Genomic DNA, 20,372 nt, shown 5'->3' on the forward strand with positions numbered 1-20,372 from the left:
TTCTCTCTGGCTTGTATCCTTACTCCTCCACACCTGGATGCCACTGTCTAATTTACTAGCAGCTGGACATACACCAGGATACGCAGCACTGAACTTCACAGGTGTGCGGGGCCCTGTGTGGCACATCCCCTGGGGTGCTACCTCCACATCTCTGTGTCTGGGGAAACTGTTTTGGTGGTGCATCCCTTTTGGCAGGATGAGAATGAAAATCCTCCTGTCTCCTGGTGGGGTCTCCCTGCTCTACTGGCAATAAGTGTTAAAAGTCCACGGCCAGAGGACCTGCTCTGAAACAGCCTGCTTGTCCTGGTTAGCAAAGACAGAGGGTAGAGCCTCCACGGGAACTGTTGGGGGTTTCCAGACTTAGGCAACAGTCCTGGGTGGCCCTCTGCACCTTTATCACATCTTGGAGGAAATTTCCCAGAGATGGCCCCAGACATGCAAAGGAGGCTCTGAGCAGTCACTTCCCAACTGTCTCTCCCACCACTCCACAGGGGAACAGACAGTCATACCAGAAGTCTCCTTGCTCTCTCCTTTCCAAGGCCCTTTCTTTTTAAAATGCAGTGTCTGGAACACCATTACAGACCCTTTCCTGTGGCCAGAGGAGCATGGCTCATCATGGCTGATCACTGAGAGTTGCTGTGTATGGGCAGGAGCCAGCTGAAGCCAGAAGAGCAACTCGGAAGGCAATGTAGGCTGATGCTGGGAAAACGAGGTCACCAAGCAGGAAAGACGTGGCTCTAGGGAAACGCGCCTTGCTTTGGCCACAGATGGGAATCTGAGAAAAGCTGTGATCATGATCAATGAGATTGTGATCAGACTACAATCTCATGGGTGTGGCCTGCTATTCTAAACCAGACCATCTTCTAGAAGGCTGAGTCCTTTAGGTAGGCTCTCTGCAGCCAGTATCAGACTGCAGGAGCCTGGGTCTGCTCTTTTGGTTGTAGAAGTCTTCAGCCAAGGAAAAGAAATCTGAATCTTTGGCCATGGCCACCCTGCTTTCTCTGTTAGCCACAGTCCCAGTGAGAGGCAAAAGTAAGACTAGGATAGGACAGGTCTGAGATACATGCCAAAAGGCAATGATGATGACTGAACAAAGCAGCGGTCAACATCTCTGCCACCACATCCTCTCTTTCTCCTCTGGAGCCTGACTAGCCTAGGGTTGCGAAGTAGATGGCTCTTTATGTCCTAGGCTGCCCCACTGTGCATTGTTTGATTAGTAACATGCTCTTCTGCATATCCTCCATGGGCCAGAAACAATGATAAAACTAGAGGAAATCTAATACATCAAATCGAGTCACACACAGAACTGTTGTCTTTTTTTTTTTTTTTTGAGATGGAGTCTTGTGCTGTCACCTGGGCTGGATGCAGTTGCGCTATCTCGGCTCACCGCAGCCTCCACCTCCCAGGTTCAAGCAATTCTCTGCCTCAGCCTCCCAAGTAGCTTGGATTACAGGCACCTGCTACCACGCCCTGCTAATTTCTGTATTTTTTTTTAGTAGACATGGGGTTTTACCATATTGGCCAGGCTGGTCTTGAACTCCTGACCTCATGATCCACCTGCCTCAGTCTCCCAAAGTGCTGGGATTTCAGGCGTGACCCACCGCACCCCCCAGAACTGTGTCTTTTAACTCATTGCCTGTGGCATTTTCCCCTCTCTGTGAGTTAGCTTTGCCTGTCCTCTGGCCTTCCTTACCTGGTTGTCAATCTTGATCTCTGTCAAGGTGTCATTTTCTTTCAATGCCTCTACCAGGGCCAGGATACCAGTTCCAGTGATAAAATTGGATTCTATGTTTAGGCTTGTCAAGGTCTTGTTTACTTTCAGCATGTCTGCAAAAGCCTTATGATGCAAAAAGAAAAAAACTTAGAATTAAGTTAAAATTTCTGAAGATTAATTTACTAAACCCCTTTCTCCCAAATTAAATACAAATGTTTTCTAGCGCTTAAAGAAAACTTTCACTAAATCATACTTTCACCTCCAAGTAATAAAGACACAATTTAAAATCACAATTAAAATATTTTAGTCCAGCAGCCTAAATTTCACATATTTGCAAAAACTTTTTTTAAAAAAAGAAACTGACAGAAGATTATGGATTTTTTTTTTGTTAAGTAGAAACATTAAAAAAAACCCACTACTAACTGTTATCAGTGTCAATTTTTTAAGAAAACACATTTTAACATTAGAAAAAAAGTAGATAAGGACATAATCCCAGAATTACCCAGTTTTTTTCTTTTTAGTATGAATTGCTTAAAAAAAAACCTTTTTCATTCAATAGTACTTGGGCACTATTGAATCATCTATAAATCAGAATTTTTAAAAGACAACTTTTAGAATAAAACCACCACTGAGTGTGGCAAACTCATGGGAGGTTCCAGTTTGAAAGAGCAGACTGCACATTTGCACCTTCCTGCTCTCTTTACTCCCAAAATCTCCCATTGCCATAAACAAACAATATAATTTTTGAGAGACTGGGATTCTCACAGTGCAAGAAAACTAAACAAAAGGCCATTTTCTTGAGAAACTGCTGAAATACAGAAAATGGAAAGACTGATCAGTAAATTAGCACAAAGCAAGTTGTTGCCTGAGCTGCTAGAGACAGGTCCCATTTGAGGCAATTCCTTAACGAACTGCCTTAGGAACAGATGGAACAGGTAGGGCAGGTGGAGCATATACTATCCCTCCCAGCTCCTTCCAGGAAAAAGAGCAGCTGCCAGCACAGCTATCAATGAAATCTCCCAGGAAGAGCCTCTGGTGAAGCTGCTGCGACCTGCGAGAGAAGCAGTGCAGAAATGGAGGCACCTCCAGACCTTCACGCCAGTACAGTGTGGGAGAAAAGGGGAAAGGCAGCTCTGCCAGGAATGAAGTACAGTATTCCCTGCAATCTGCTGTTTCAGTTAACTGCTGTCAACCGCGGTGGGAAAATGTTAAATGGACAACTCCAGAAATAAACAATTCGTAAGTTTTCAATTACATGCTGTTCTGAGTGACTTGATGAAATCTTGTGCCCTCCCACTCTGTATCGCCCAGAAGGTGATCATCTCTTTGTCCAGCATCTCCATGCTGTCCATAATTCCTGACTATCAGTCAATGACATTGTCTGCTTCTGACATCCAACCATTGACATCGTCATGGCTGGATGAGCCAGATCACCAGAGGCAGATGATCCTCCTCCTAACAAATAGTCAGAAGGGCAACAGTAGCCGGATGCAGCCCCCTATGTAATTCACCTCACTTCATCTCATCACCCAGGCATTATACTGTCTCACATCATCACAAGAGGGAGGCGGATAGTACACCAAAATATTTGAGAGAGACCATATTCACAAAACTTCTGTAACGACATATTGTTATAACGGTTCCATTATTAGTTATTGTTGGTAATCTCTTACTGTGCCTAGTTTATAGGTGTGTATGTGTAGGGAAAGACATAGCACATATCAGGTTTGGTTCTATCTGTGGTTTCAGGTATCCACTGGGGATCTTGGAACACATCCTCTGTAGATAAGGGGACTACTATATATTGAAACATGTCCCTCCCAGAACGAAGTCCTCCTAACTATAGCGACTGCAGGGGACTCCCAGGCTGCCTGTGAGCTCCTTATACACACACTGCAGAGAAGGTGGCAGGTCAGCACACCTGCTGCTGAAAAAAGCTCTCACTCATACATTCAAAAAAGACTATTTGTCAGGCTTCTACTGTGCTCTAGCAGTAGAAAAAACAAAAATCCTTGTCCTAAGAGAGGCTTATATTTGAGCAAGAGGGCAGATTCAATAAATTAAATAGATAAAATATATAGCTTATTAGATGGTGACAAATGGAGAAAAATAAAGGGGTCTCCTTTTTAAGGGAGAGATCTGTTGGTAAAACAGATAGATACAACTGCAGGAGAAATGATCTCGGTTTATACAAACCAACCTTGCTCTCCATTCAAAAAGATAAACAGGCAATCAATCATTGCCAGACATATTAGGAAAACCAACATCATGAAAGAACAAAGCCAAGTTGACCAAGCAGGACAATATGCCACAGAAGAAATAGACACAAATGTAAACATTCTAATTATGTATTATTTTCCTCCCCACCCCACAAGAAAAAGAAAAGGAAATAAAGGCGGCGGGCGGCGGGGAAGCGGGGAGAGACAGAAAACATTTTGAAAAATTAAAAAACTATATTGAAATAAAATAAAATAAAATAAGAGACATCAAAAATTACAAAATAAGCATGGCTGAAGACCAAGCTAGTGATCTGGAAGATAAAAGGATATTTCCAAGGATATACAGCAAAAAGACTAAGATAGAAAAACTATGAGAAAACCTTAAGAGATGTGGATGAAAGATGCAGAGATTCAACATTCATCTAAGAAGAGTTTAGAAGGACAAAAAAATTAATAATTAAAACAGAAGAGAAATTATCATATAATTAATGGGGGGAAATTCCCCAGAGGTGAAGAAAGTCATGGATTTTTTTTTTTTTTTTTTTTTTTTTTGGAAACAGAGTTTCACTCTGTCACCAGACTGGAATGGCACAATCTTGGCTTACTACAACCTCCAGGTTCAATTGATTCTCCTGTCTCAGACTCCCGAGTAGCTGAGACTACAGGCATGTGCCACCACACTCAGCTAATTTTTTGTATTTTTAGTAGAGACAGGGTTTCAACATGTTGGCCAGGATGGCCTCGATTTCTTGACCTCATGACCCTCCAGCCTCGGCCTCCCAAAGTGCTGGGAGCACAGCTATCAATGAAACCACATGAGCCACCTCACCTGGCCAAGTTATGGATCTTTATCTGAAAGAAATCACTAGATGCAGCCGGGCGCGGTGGCTCAAGCCTGTAATCCCAGCACTTTGGGAGGCCGAGGCGGGTGAATCATGAGGTCGAGAGATCGAGACCATCCTCGTCAACATGGTGAAACCCCGTCTCTACTAAAAATACAAAAAAATTAGCTGGGCATGGTGGCACGTGCCTGTAATCCCAGCTACTCAGGAGGCTGAGGCAGGAGAATTGCCTGAACCCAGGAGGCAGAGGCTGTGGTGAGCCGAGATCGCGCCATTGCACTCCAGCCTGGGTAACAAGAGTGAAACTCCGTCTCAAAAAAAAAAAAGAAATTACTAGATGCTCAGCAGAATGAATAAAAAAAGACTCATAAGTGAATAAACAGACAAGTGAAATTTCGGAATTTCAAAGGGAAAGAGAGTACTAAAAATTTCTAGCAAGAAAAAATAAGTTACCTGCAAATCAAGAATCAGGCCAGCATTATTCACTAGACTGTAAGGCCCATGACAATGGAGATTTATATTTATATAGTCATATAATTGTAAATGCTGCTAATAGGTTAATTTTTGGAATCAATCTACATACAAACATAGAATATCATTATATGAAATGTATAGAGCTCAAATGTTTGAAAATAATGCAATATCTATAATTTGTAAGTAGAAGAGAAATGAGGAATGGAAAATAAAGTAAGTATAGAACTTCCCTTATCTTTTATAATAGAGAATAAAAAATTTTCTAAGATGATAAATTAAAAATATAAATTTCTGTATATTAGTGTTTTTCCACATTGACCACACCTTAGAATGGCCTGGGAACTTTAAAAAATTTACCCCAGATGAATTAAATCAGAATCTCTGAGGCTGTGGAATGGCCATCTGCATTTCTGAAGAGCTCTCCAGGTGAATAATGTGCAGTCAGAATTGACAACCACCTTTTTTATTATTTATTTATTTATTGGTATAGAGACAAGGTCTCTCTATGTTGCCCAGGCTGGTCTCGAACTCCTGGCTTTAAGTGATCCTTCTGCCTCGGCCTCCCAAAGTCCTGGGATTACAGGCAGGAGCCAGTAACCACTTTAATTAAAGTCATAAAGACGACAACTAGAAGAATGAAAAATAAACTACTAATAGTGATTGCTTCTGGGGAGTAGAACAAAACAGTTCTGAACTATTTCAATTGTTTTCACAGTGGAAAAGACAGGAAGAAGGAAGACAAGAAGTCCCAACATTGGACTAGAAGAGGGTTATTCAACCTTGGCATGACTGGCACTTGGGGCCAAAGAATTATTTGATGTGGGAGGCTGTCCTGTGTACTGAAGACTATTTAGCAGTATCTCTGGCCTCTGAGACTCACTAAATGTCAATAGCTCTCCTCCCCATTATGACAACCAGAAGTATTTCCAGATGCTGCCAAATGTCCCCTGGAGGGCAAAACTGCCCCAGGTTGAGAACTACTGGACTAGAAGAATAATCCTGTGTCTTGGTCAGGCAGTTGGTTGAACTGCAAAAAAAGCTCAAGAATTTGAACTTACACTATGGCACATCATGTAAAGTAAAGTGTATTTATTCAGTGCTAGGTCCTTAATTAAAATTAAATCTACACATTGTAATCTGATCACAAGAGAGGGATGCATCAGGACTTTCCTTTTGGATGCTCCAAGCTTTGGGATTTACTCTCATTATTAGAATAACAAAATGTCAGAGCAATTATGTCTTTACAGAAAGTTGCAGGACCTCCTGACAAGTTGCCAGGATCTTGCCAATTTCTTTTAAACTCGAGAAAACACTTTGTTACACTGAACAAAACAGGGGCGAGCCAGCCAAACACAACCCTGGGCTGCAGGCCCAGGTTCACTTCAGTTCAGCAAATATTTGAGCATATTACATGTGCTGGGAATAATAACACTAGTAAAACAAAGACTAGATGTTTTAAATGTCATTGAAATGGAGTAGAAATACATCCTTAAAGAGAAGGGTTTGCACTCTGTACTTTATAGGATTGTATGGAAATGTGATTTTCTGCACTGCCCCAATGGTAGCCATGAGATATGTGGCTATCGAGGCATTGATAATTGGCTAGGCTGATTCAAAACGTGCTGCAAACATAAAACACACTAGATTTCAAAGACATAGTATGAAAAGAAGAACAGAAAATACTTCATTATATTTTCAAATTGCATTTTGAAACATTTTGGATATATGGGTTTAAATACAATACAGAGAATCCCTGACTTATGATGGTGCCACTTTCGATTTTTGGAATTTACCATGATGTGAAAGTGATACTCATTCAGTATGCTCCTTGACTTATGATGAGGCTATGTTCAGAAAAATACTTTCAATTTCTGATAGCTTTATCTGGACATACTCCATTGTAAGTCAAGGAGCATCTATATACTACTAAAACTAATTTTGTCATTTAGTTTTTTTTAAATGTGGCCACTAAAAAATTTTTAAATTTATTTATTTATTTATTTATGAGATGTAGTCTCACTCTGTCACCAGGCTAGAGTGCAGTGGTGCGATCTTGGTTCACTGCAACCTCTGCTTCCCAGGTTCAAGTGATTCTCCTGCCTCAGCCTCCTGAGTAGCTGACTATAGGCATGCACTACTGTGCCCAGTTAATTTTTGTATTTGTTTTTTAGAGACGGGGTTTCACCATGTTGGTCAGGCTGGTCTCGAACTCCTGACCTTGTGATCCACTAGCCTCAGCCTCCCAAAGGGATGGGATTACAGCCAGGAGCCACTGCGCCTGGCTAAAACTTTAAATTTATACATGGGGCTTACATTTGTGGCTCACATTTTATTTCTAATAGACAGTGCTGTCCTAAACTCTTGATTTTTATGTGGCATCACTGTGAATAATAATAGCATTTTAAATACATCTGGGCTTTCTCCTCATTGGCATTCAGTGGGGGCAAATTCCATTCGAATGCTCAATTGCTATAGCTGTGGTTATATGAAAGTGCTTGGGGCACAGTAAACTAAACTTAATCACAATTGACTTAACATTTACATTCTGGCTTTGTCACATACTGTGTAATCTTAGCTCAGCATTCAACCTCTTTGAGTCTCAGTTGCCTCTTCTGTAAAATGGCTTGCGTTCACCACAACCCCCAAATAAGTTTTCTGGTTGAATGCAAAACAGCCTTAAACTGGGACATGTCTAAACGGATGCCAATCACACAGGGCTTCTAGCAATATATCAGAATAATAACACTGATTCTGGCAATATATCAGAATAATAATTCAGAATATGGAAACAGAGTAAGGTTTGAGGTCTACAAATGGCATCTACCAGAAACACCTTTTCACCTCATTTGAATGCTAAAAATGAAGACTTTCTGACAGGGCTCCCAATAAAACAGTCACCCAGGCACAGTGACAACCAAGAAAACCTTTTCTAAAATCATCACTTTTTTTCTTTGGTTCTGCCTCTCTCTTCTCCGCTTACCCTTGAGGATGGGTACTGGGAGATTAAGAAGGGGAAGAATGTGATGTGACACATCTTAGAGTTGGAGTGAAGGACAAGTGAAAAATTTCTATCAGGAGTGATGCTCTTCAGAAAACAGTAGCAAAATCATATTGTGAAAACTCTATCCATATAAATGAATATATATATATGAAAAACATATATATATAAAATATATATATGAAACATATATATATATATAAAATATATATCTTCCTGTGGTCCCTCTATTTTTTATAGACTGTACTATGACTATGCCAAATAAATTAAAATTTTTAAATTCATAAATAATAGTTGTACATATTTTGGGGGCATATGTAGTATTTTGATACCTTTAAACAATGTGTGTGCAGTGATCAAATTGGACTAATTGGGATAGCTATCACCTCAAAGGTTTATCTTTGTGTTGGGAACATTACAATTCTTCTTTTTTAGCTATTTTGAAATGTATAATAAATTATTGAATACCAGAACTTATTCCTTCTAACTGTATGTATATTTTTTTTTATATAATTTTTTTGAGACAGAGTCTCGCTCTGTCACCCAGGCTGGAGTGTAGTGGTGCGGTCTCAGCTCACTGCATACTCCACCTCCCAGGTTCAAGCAATACTCTTGCCTCAGCCTCCTAAGTAGCTGGGATTACAGGTGAGCACCACCACCTTTGGCTAATTTTTGTATTTTTAGTAGAGATGGGGTTTCACCATGTTGATCAGGCTGGTCTCAAACTCCTGACCTCATGATCCACCCACCTTGGCCTCCCAAAGTCCTGGGATTACAGGCATCAGCCACCATACCTCGCCTTTATTTTTGTGTCTCTTAACCAACTTCTTTTTGTTACCACTCCCTTCCCTTCCCAGGCTATGGTAACCACTATTCTACTCTTTACCTCCATGAAATCCACAATTTTTTTTTTTTTTAGCTTCCACATGTAAGAGAGAACATGCTATATTTATTTTTGTGTGCTTGGCTTCTTTCACTTAACACAATGACCTCCAGTCTCACCCACAGTGCTGAAAATGAAAGGATTTCATTCTTTTTTATGGCCGACTAATATTTCAGTGTGTATACCACATTTCTTTATCCATTCATCTGTTGATGAACACAGGTTGATTCCATATCTTGACTGTTGTCAATAGCGCTGCAGTAAACATGGGAGGGTAGGTATCTCTTCAATATACTGATTTCCTTTCTTTTGGATATATACCCAGTAGCAGGATTGCTGGATCATATGTAGCTCTAATTTGAGTTCTTTGAGAAACCTCCATACGGTTTCCCATAATAGCTATACTACTCTACATTCCCACCATCAGTATACAAGCGTTGCCCTTTCTCCACACCTTTGGCAACATTTGTTACCAAATAAACTATTCTTTTAAAAAGCAAGTTGCAAAAGGTCAAAATTTGCCTGAAAAATGTTTATTAAAAAAATCCAGCTCCTAGCACAGTGTTTTTCACATGATAGGCATTCAACACATAGTTGTTACATTAAAAATAGCATCAGTGATTATTGTAGTGTACTGATTTGGAATTTGTTTAATCCACTTAGTAAGTTATCTATTTGGTCTAGACTGAGTTGATTATCAGTAGTGTTGACAGTGATTGTGAACTAACCCCAACACTGCAATTTTATTGAAAATAATATATTAAATGGAAGTGACAAATAATTTCTTTGTTTATCCCTTTATTCATTTACACACAAAGTATATTGTGAATATTTTTGCTTTACTGAAAAATATCTACTAAAATGCAGAAATAGTACAAAACCATACTGAAATAAGAATCCTTAAACTGCTCATTTCACCTTTCCAATTATCTAGTTCTGCTATTTTTCTATTTTAATGGTAGATTTCAAATTCAAAACTGCTTTTAATCTACAAATTTAGATATGTAATAACTCCTGGTAAAAATATTGATTTTGTAGCCTGGTTCCTCTTTTACATGTTATTTCAAGTTTGCTGTGGAAATTCTGTATTGCTAGAGGTTGGAAGTTGTGATCATTCATTTATTTAACAAGTACTTTTCAAGCATCTATTCTGTGCCAGGACCATGATAAGTAGTCATTATTTTCATGTCATCTGTTTTAAATGCTATTTTAGATCTTCCAAAAGACATGTAACGTTAAATCAAACCATCAAGTCAAGACAACTTTAATTTTTCTAACTTGATTCAAGAGCTGCCCATTAAATGCCACAGAACCACAGGCTGATGCCCAGGCTTTTGATAAGTGACATATTTTAGCAAATGAATAACAGCTAGGTATTTTTTGTAAATCTAGCATACCCTGATGGTTAAGCATTCTGGTTGTGGAACCAGAAAGACTTGGTAGTGAATCCTGGCTCTGCCATTTACTGGTTGTATTACCTTGGGTAGCTTACTTAACCTCTCTGAGCCTGTTTTCTCATTTATTAAAGTTGGAATTAATATTAGTATATACTGCATAGTTTTACAGTGACAAATAGATGAGATGATGTATGGAAAGCACAAAGATCACTGTTGGCATTTACTAATTCCTCAATACGTTAGCTATTAATAGGGGGAGTTATTAATTAGCTATTGATAGGAAGAATAAAAATCATGACAGTAATGGTGTAAGTATTTACTTGGGTTAAGGGGCTTCCTTATTTGGCCTAATTATCTAAAATGCATAGAGAGAACAGAACTTTTAGTTCGCTATTTCTTTCTCTCTCTCTCTCTCTCTCTCTCTCTCTCTCTCTCTCTCCCTCCCTCCCTCCCTTCCTCTCTCCCTCTCTCTCCCTCTTTCCCTCTCTCCCTCTCTCCCTCTCTCTGAGGTCTTGTTCTGTTGCCCAGACTGGAGTGCAGAGGTGCAATCATAGCTCACTGCAGCCTCAAAATCCTGAGCTCAAGCAATTGTCCCACCTCAGCTTCCTGAGTAGCTGAGACCACAGGTGTGGGTCACCGTACCTGGCTGGCTATGTTTTTCATATTCTGGTTAACAGGGTGTCAAACACAAAATGTTTCATGATTCGGTTGTCTAAGATATTTGAGACACACGTTAATCCATTTCAAAGATTAAAATATATTTTAATATTTCTTTTTTTTTTTTTTTTTGAGACAGAGTCTCACTCTGTCACCCAGGCTGGAGTGCAGTGGCACAATCTTGGCTCACTGCAACCTCTGCCTCAAGGGTTCAAGTGATTCTTCTGCCTCAGTCTCCTGAGTAGCTGGGACTACAGGCCTGTGCCACCATGCCAAGCTAAGTTTTGTATTTTTAGTAGAAACAGGGTTTCACCATATTGGCCAGGCTGGTCTTGAACTCTTGACCTTAGGTGTTCTGCCTGCCTTGGCCTCCCAAAGTGCTGGGATTACAGATGTGAGCCACCACACTTGGCTACTTTAATATTTCTACTGATGCTAGTTCCTGAAGGATTTTAGGGTCATAATATCCAATGATTGTAGATGCCAAAGTTTTAGAAAATGTGTCTTAGGCACAGAACAAACTCTAAATGTTTATTTAGTTAAATGCCAAACTTATCTTGTTTCTTTCTCTGAATAGTGTAATGCTGACAAAATTCCAGATAATTTAAAGTGTCTGACAGTTGGGTTCTGAAATTTTACTACTACATCATAACCATAATTTTGCTCACTTAACTGTGTGGAATTTAAGTTTACCAGATCTAAAAAAACTGTTAGCTAATACAACAAATTAAATAGAGCTTCCAGTGAATTAAATAACTTCATGTTATATTTCTAAGAATTTTACTCACAATGGCCACAGGGTCATTGCTGCGAGTTGCGGCCAGGCTGAATTTCTTCACATTTGTGTTGGTTTCCAGAGCCTTTGCAAATTCCCTCAGGGTTGGAATTGGAATGTTCTAAGAGAGAAGACATGGCTAGTTGATGAACTATTCTATAGCACACTCATGACGAGGTAAGAACCCACAACCTTTAAATACCATACATGTGTGGAGAGCTAAATACATGATACCCCTTCTAAATGAGGGTCATTACCCAGCCTTCAGAAACCAAGCAATCCTGAGCCAACAGCACCACTTAGTGCCCAACAGGGGAATCTAACCTACCACTATGGTACCCCTCATGTCGTCTTTCTATTTTCCCTAACCAAGAATGTATGCACATATTATACTTTTTTCTTTTTCTTTTTCACTTTATATTCTGGCCAGACTGACATACTTGCCATTGTTTTATATACCATTGCTCTCTTTTTCAGACCTTTACATATATGCTTTCTCCTTAGCCTGGAAATTCCTTTTGTCCTTTTCTCTGATTAATTCCTACTCATCTTTCAAGACCCAGATGAAGTATCATCTCCTTTGTTTACTGGGTCTCCTAGGTAGCATTAAAATTTATCATTTCTGCGATTCAGTAACATTTGGGGGCTTACCACATCATGTTATAATTATCTGCTTAGTGTTTTTCTCCTAGTATAATTTTTTTTTAGAGTAAAGACTGAATAAATCTTATTCATCTTTGTAGTCCCTTTTCTAGATCATTTAGCACACTAATGACCACTGGGGAGGGAGACAATATGGGGTGCAGTTGGAAGGGGAGAAGAGTCCTGACTGCATTATAGGCTAGCTCTATAACCTTAACAACTCTTTAAGTCCCACTAATAATTAAATGAGATAACAAATTCCAAGTACTTAGCAAAGGACATGGCACATAGTAAGTACTCAGTAAAAGTTGGTTACTATTATTAAATGCTAGAAATTGGCCCAGTAAGAATAAACAAAATAGACTTCAGGTAACGTTTAAACACACGCACACACACTCTCTCTCTCTCTCTTTCTCTCTCTCTCTCTCTCTCTCTCTTCTTTCCCTGAGAGTGGCATGACTTGTTGTTAAATTGAATAAAGTGGAAGCGACAACATGTGATTTCAGAAACCAAGTCATAATCGGTATTGTGGCTTCCTGCTGTCTCATCATTCTGTCTTGGATCACTCGCTCTGGGGAGTCACATGGTGAGAAACGGAGACATCTTCCCAACAGCCACATGAATCTGCCATCTTGGAATTGGATCCTCCCGCCCCAGGCAAGCCTGGTAATGCAGACCTTGATGACAACTTCACTACCACTCATTTGAGACACTGAGCCATATTATCTAGCTAGCAACCACCACATTCCTGCTACTCAAAAATTGTGTGTGAAATAATAAATGCCTGCTGTTTGAAGCCTCTAAGTTTTGGAGTAATCTGTTACTCAGCAATAGATATAACTAATGTACTATATTTAGCTCAGTGTGCCAATTGTTATAGAAATCACTGTTTTTCAAAACCCACTGCTTTTGAATAGCATACCCTGACTCCAACTCAGTGACAATAAAGAACTACAAACAGGTGTGTAAACAAGCAATCTGTCATCTCTGGTAAGTTTTCTGACCTCACAATAAATTAAGTGACTGACAATAATCATAATGAAATACCTTAATGTTGTTGAGGTTGACTTCTTGCAAGCTAGGATCATTGGCTTTCATCTGCTGCAGACTTATTTCCACATTTGTGGGATTGGGTGGCTCCTCAAATACTGGCTTGACCTTTTCACCTTTGACAATATCTAAAACAAAAGTTTTCATTGTAAAAAATGTAAAGCCTCTCCTATCAAAATTGGTGGTGATGTCTCCAAAAATAACATTTCTTTCATATGCTCTGATTCCAATAACACTTTAATAGCAATGACAGTAAGTTTATTCTCAGCTGAGCAAGCATGGGAGTGGTGTAGCTCTGAGTCACAGTTTGGAAGGCTGGTGTTTCTCAACTGCAATGAGAATTCCCTGGGGCTAACACTGCATGGAGCCAAAAGTTCAGGAGGCCCTGCGGCAAACTCCAACTTTCAAAATATCTATGGGCAGTTATTGCTGCTCCACATGGACATCTGTCAGGCTATACTAACTAGACTACAGGATCTGAGATACAAATCAAACACAATAATAAGTCTTCATTACCCAAACTTTAATACCCCTCTGGCCTCTTGATTATACCCTACCCTCCTCTGAGTTCTATTTTGGAGTTTTAGTTTTGAAAAAGGTATGGGAAGAGAAAGGGATAAAAAAGAAGAATGGAAGAATTCTCAAAAGTAGTTAACAGAGATAAAAAGGATTAATATCTCAATATAAACAGAGCTCCTACAAATCAATAAGGCAACCCCGATTAAAAATGAACCAATAATATGTTCTGAAGAATCTGTCACTCAATCAAAAAATATAAAAAGTTTAACTAAGCTCTAAAATAAAGAAATGAGATACCATTTCATTAGCAAACAAGTGTGAAACAAGATAATATTTGGAGTTGGCAACAAGGTGGAGGAAAAAGCATCTCCGCACTTCTAAGTGGGAAGGTGATATGATGCAAACGTTTTGGGAGAGTAATTTGGCATTATCTATCAAAATTTAAGATGTGCATACTCTATAATCCAAAAATTCTATATCTAGAAGTCTTAAAAATGGCAAATACATAAAGATATGTATCCAATGGTGTTCCCTGTTCCCTGATATATTACTTGTGACAGCAAAACATGATAAACAAAATGTCCATCAATATGAAAACAGGTAAATAAACTACAGCATTATCACATAACAACTCATTGTCTATTCATTAAAAGAATCTGTAACAACTCATTGTTTATTAATTAAAAAATCTATTCAAGAGCCAGGAATGATGGCTCACACCTATAATCCCTGCACTTTGGGAGGCTGAAGCAGGAGAGCTGCTTGAGGCCAGGAGTTTGAGACTAGGCTGGGCAACATAGGGAGACCTAATCTCTACAAAAAAAATTTAAAAATTAGCCAGGTGTAATGGTGCATGCCTGTAGTCCTAGCTCTTCAGGGGACTGAGATGGGAGGATCCCTTGTTCCCAAGAGTTTGAGGCTGCAGTAAGCCTTGGTAGAGGCACTGCCCTCCAGCCTGGACAACAGAATGAGACCCTGTCTCAAAAAAAACAAAAAAGGTATCTTAATTATCTATTCATTTAAAAAGTTACCTACTCATTAAAAGAATGAAGGAAACCTATAGGTACTGATAAGAGACCACAGTTTGAAGACAAGTTAATCTTTGTGTGTTTGTGTACATATAAAAGTCCAGAAGGTTATGCACCAGATTGTTAATAGCAAGTACTGTCAGAATGTTACCCTTCGATGCTGAAGCTAAAAAGGATAAGCATTTTTAATCCATATGTACAAGAAGCAAGAAAGGCCAGCCTGAGCAACACAGCAAGACCCTGTCTCTACAAAACAAAAATAAAAATAAAAATAATTAACTGAGTGTGGTGGCATGCACCTGTAGTCCCAGCTACTCAGGAGGCTGAGCGGGAGAATCACTTGAGCCTAGGAGCTAAAGGCTGCAATGAACTATGATTGCACCATTGCACTCCAGCTTTGGCAACAGAGCAAGCCTATATCTCAAAAAATAAAAGAAATATTGTTCATTGTGTGGTTAAATTACCACTATAAATATTATTTCATTTATATGCTACTGAGATTAGAAAGCATCTCCCAAGTCTCTATCAAAGTGAATAAAACAAAATTAACCTAAGAAAAGCTGTAATCCTCTATGAGTTTTCAAAGCACATGGATCACACTGTACTGAAATGACCTGATTATTGTTCCTTTCCTACCCCAGACAGGTAAGTTCCTTTGGGCAGGGACCGTTTTCATCTTTGTACCTAAGCCTAGAACATTCCTGACACATAGTAGATATTTAGTGGATGACTGATGAATGAATGAATAAAAAAGTCTAATTAATTGTACACTTCTACAGGAAATGTTGACATAGAAGATGGTGGTGTATAATGTCCTGTGCAAGTAAGCCCATGCGAGCATGTCTTTCACGTTCTCTGAGGGAAGTGAACATGCAAATTCTAATGACAAGCATCTGTTATTGAGACAAAAGACACTCAAATAGAGAAGGGAACTTATTCAAGCTATCATAGTTGATTAAAACATCCTTAGGAACATAAAACTCTGCATTTTGTGATGACTATGCAATCTTTTATCAGTGTTTTTTTTCCCACGAACATGGATTATACCATTTAATGCAGACCCATACATCAGCAATTTTATCTTCTGACTTAACAGACCTACCAAGAAAGTGTTCTGGGCAAAATACCCTGATCTGTATTAGTTTCATTGCCAGAGCTCTCACTATCAGCTGCTCTGTTCTGGTTTGACTGCTTAAAGCCCAATGATTCCAGTGAAATAACAGAGTGCAAAGCCTGCAAGAGTCAACAGGCCTCTCTCCTACCAGCAACCCTGGAGGCTCCAGAGCTTTACAAAACCACAGATTCCACATCAACTTACTTCTGACCGGCCCTTTGCCACCTTTATTGTTGGCTGTTTCTTCATCAAACTTTGGATTGTTGAGCAAATTGTGTACTCCAAGGACAGCTAAAAACAGACAATCAACAAATGAGCATTAGTTTGGAGAAGCACATTAGGACGACCACATTGTTAATTTGCTCCTTGAAGAACAATTCTTTATGTCATAAAGATAAGTCCCTGAGTCCTCTTTCCTTGCACAGTGTGCGGTCCCATGTTCCCATGTATAGTGTTAAATACACTTATTAAAAAATCCTCCTTTCAAGACCACCAGTAATTGCCACATATTTCTACATCTCCATATATAGAATCATTTAGGATCTGAGGAACAATAGCCTAGTTCCGGCGACAGTTTACTGAAAATCTGCCTAGACCTCTTAGTTAAGTAGACTCAACCTCTCAGTTTTCTCATCTGTAAAATGAGAAGGTGAGACTGAGGCTAAGGATTTTTAAGATATAACATTATATAGATTACTGCATATATCTTTCTAGAGGCCTCTTTCAATGTCAGCCTCTTCATCTCTCAGTACCAAATATAATTGTCTCTTCACAGTCCAGAGAATTCCAGGGTGGGGGGGAAAAAAGCAACATCAGCAATGAAAGGTCAGCTAAGCATACTATTTTCAGCTTCCTGTATTATACAGAACTTGCACTAGGAGGCAGCACTGGATGTGGGAAACAACGCTGGGGAGAATGAATGCGGGGCAGGCTGAACTTGTGACTGCCACGCAGATTGCCCTCTGCTAACTGTCTCCAGGTGACATTGGCCACCTGGAGAAGGATCGCCGAAGAGATAATAATCTGTTGACAGGTGGCAGAGGAGCACCTCTGAGATGCTCATCAGGTCTATTGTAAGCTACATATTGAAGGAGGGAGGCAGCCGGCCCAGCACGCGGAAGGGCAAAGAGCCAGCACAGACCCGGTAAAGACGGGGACTTGGGAGCAGTCATGAATCCTGACTCTAACACCTACTAACTGTGTGACTTGGGAAGTTGTTACATGCCTGAGTCTCAGTTTCGTCATCTGTAAGATAGGGATAATAATTGTACTTTATTACCAAGATTAAATGACTTCCTATGTGTCAGGCAGTGTTTAAAGTGCTTTACAAATTCTTGCTAAAAGAGTAAGAATTTGTCATTGTGTCTCTGTCAAGGGGACAGGTGAAGGTGTCCTGTTTGATAAACACCAAGGCTATAGAACAAACATATCTTCTTGCTCTGGCCCTGTGTTCACCAAGTAACTGCTAATTGTAATTTGGTTCCCATTGTCAAGTTCTTATTTTTCACCTGTTTTCTGTGAATTGGGCTAGTGGATCAGTTCCCCCCACTTTGCTCCAATCTGACTGCTTCCTGTATACTGACAAGATCAAACTTCCAGTCCAGAGCTCCCACAGTTTAGGGCTAATAAGTAGACTCTGGATGATGACCACATTGACACCCAGCCAGTCTAAGAGGCACTGTCGTGCAGATCAACTACCAGTCCCTTTAAGAACTGTCTTTTCTCTATCTGCCACAGTAACACGGGCAATCCGCCGACACTTTCTTATCTAAAACTCAGTGGCTGCCAGCCCATCTGCCCATGGGGCTGCCTTCGGTCTTCCAGAAGAGTCCACCCTAGAGAAGATGCTGCCACCACCCCCAGCCAGGCTTCCTTCTGAATTCCTAGGGAACATAGGATGAGGGAGGGAAGCTGAGTAAGGATGAACAAGGACAGTTTTCTATTTGGATTCTCTCCCCAGTTTTACTGTACAAATTTCAGGACCTAGTATCTTCCAAATAATTGGTGTTTTTCTCTTTCTCCTTTCTGAGGCCATTTCCCGGGAATTCAAGTTCAGCGTGGCATTCTCCCTATGGGCAATTCTGGTAGAGATCCTGAGGCAACCCCTGGGAGGAGCAGTAGCCGTAACAGGATCCCTCCATAGCAACCCCAGGGCTAAGAAGGCCAGTGGGTGCAAAACACCTTCTTCACCAGGTGACCCAAGCGCTTCAACCCCTGCAGTGGTCAATATTAAGTTCACAAACATGGGAACTTTTTGACATTACCACAGAAGGAATGAAAATGCAATTGAGATGGTTGGTACATATTAGAATAAGGCTGGTTCTCCTGGAAGGAAAGAGGTGACTATTATATATGTCTTCCAATGGAATAAAAATTCCTGCTAAAGCTGCAGACCTGGTTTTTAAAGCACCTCTATCCTGTGGCAATCTAATAACCCTGTGTATGTAGGGGGAAGATCTAATGCATAAATATACTGGTATATGCAGAAAATCTTCCTTGAAGGCTATATAAGAAATGGGAATGGGCCTCGGTAATTAAAGTCAAGAGCCTTACTTTTCTACGCGTTCTTTTGTACTCTTTGACCTTTTTCTATCTGCATTTTAAATAATAATAATTATAATCATTATCATGTTGCTATTGTTTAAAAGGCTAACAGACCTCTTAGCATTTCTGAATCAAAATGGAACAGTGACTGTGGGAAGAACAAGAACTTCATGGAAATATTGTGATGATAAAATGCCAAATGTGAAAGCTCCTTAGAAAGCAAAAGGGCTATTGCTTTGTTATTTAAGTTCTCAACACCCCTTCATATTTGTTTGCTTTATTTTTTACAGTAACTCTTGACTTTTGCAGGATGGGTATTATTTGCAGCCAAAATAGAGCAACATAAGATTTGCTCAGAGAGGTTAAGTCTCCTGCATCAAGACTTATAGCTATATAATGTCTGGTGTCAACCTGCCATTCTCCTACCTACAGAGAAGCTCAAGGCTGCTGCCATGGGTACCACTGCACGCTGGGAGGTCATGGAGCCAGACAATAAAGTTCCCAGAGTTGAGGACTAACCTGCAAGATCATAGAGTTCAGTGTCAGAGGCACTGGCCAAAGCTTCTTCCAGTTCTGGGTCAAGGGTCACTTTTTCTTCTTTACGAGTTTCTACAGGCTTTTCTTTAGGGATAAAGACTCTCCCTTTAAATCAGAAGAAAAACAAAAAAACTGAGTATTACTGCCTTATTGGTAGGGTAAGTAGACTGAGGAGAGAACGCTGTCCTGGCCATTGAGACCCATATGATTGAGCCAGTTCATATCCAGCTGACATTCCTGGATGGCTAGGGTAGTGCCAACATCAGTAAGTCACTGTTAGAGGGAAGGAACACTGGAGGATGAACCCCACATTCTGCCACATAGAGATCTGGGACCATAGTCCTTAAACACAGAGGGAAATGGTGGCTTCTACCCCTCTACTGTTGGCAGTACTGACCTTGGGTCTGCGCCAGAGGGGTCCTGCCCTGAGTCGTGCACTTTAGAGGACCCATACTAGTCTTCCTGTGGCTGTACGTCTCCCCTCCAAGGGAGAAGCCATGGAGCCAAAGAAATATTCTCATCCAGCATACAGGCCACTTTCTAGGTCACACTTCGGGTACCCAGAACCCTGAAATGCCTTGCCCAAAGAGCCCTGAGCCTGCCTCCAGGGACTCCATAAGACCCTTCTCATGTCTATCCTCCTGAAGGCAGGTCACACTGCTGGGTGTGTACCCTCAGGCCAAGGGGAGGCTATTTGTGGGAAAGCATGCACGAAGCTTGGACATGTGGGTTGGAATGTCCAACATGTGTGTTTGAGGCCCTGGCAGTGTGGGACAGATCAATATCCCTGCATGGAACTCTTGCAAGTCCAAGAATACTGGCCTTCTAGACATATCTGAAGGAGGATACAACATATTTTAATGGTTTGTTACCTTCTAAGTATTTGGAAAATGTGGCATGTGGACTTCTATTTGTGTTCTTGCCTTGGACCCTGCAAATATTAGGGGCAGGTTCTTTTAAACAGCACCAGGGGTTCCTG

The 20,372-nt window shown here is 40.2% G+C and overlaps 1 protein-coding gene across 5 annotated transcripts in view; it reads right to left on the reverse strand.

Moving 5' to 3' along the window:
* Positions 1-20,372, reverse strand: part of TMOD2 (tropomodulin 2) — a 53,395-nt gene that overhangs the window by 9,607 nt on the left and 23,416 nt on the right. For 4 of the 5 annotated variants that reach the window (XM_074393599.1, XM_039469032.2, XM_039469033.2 and 1 more), the window contains exons 4-8: positions 19,376-19,498; positions 16,517-16,603; positions 13,649-13,779; positions 11,973-12,080; positions 1,694-1,837 (exon numbers count right to left, since the gene is read on the reverse strand). In XM_074393599.1, coding sequence (XP_074249700.1) covers positions 1,694-1,837; positions 11,973-12,080; positions 13,649-13,779; positions 16,517-16,603; positions 19,376-19,498 — 593 coding nt within the window. The remainder of the gene's footprint in view (positions 1-1,693; positions 1,838-11,972; positions 12,081-13,648; positions 13,780-16,516; positions 16,604-19,375; positions 19,499-20,372) is intronic. The other variant, XM_039469035.2, reaches the window with a different exon arrangement.

Source organism: Saimiri boliviensis, chromosome 2, assembly GCF_048565385.1.
Source record: "Saimiri boliviensis isolate mSaiBol1 chromosome 2, mSaiBol1.pri, whole genome shotgun sequence".
Classification (NCBI taxonomy): Eukaryota; Metazoa; Chordata; class Mammalia; order Primates; family Cebidae; genus Saimiri; species Saimiri boliviensis.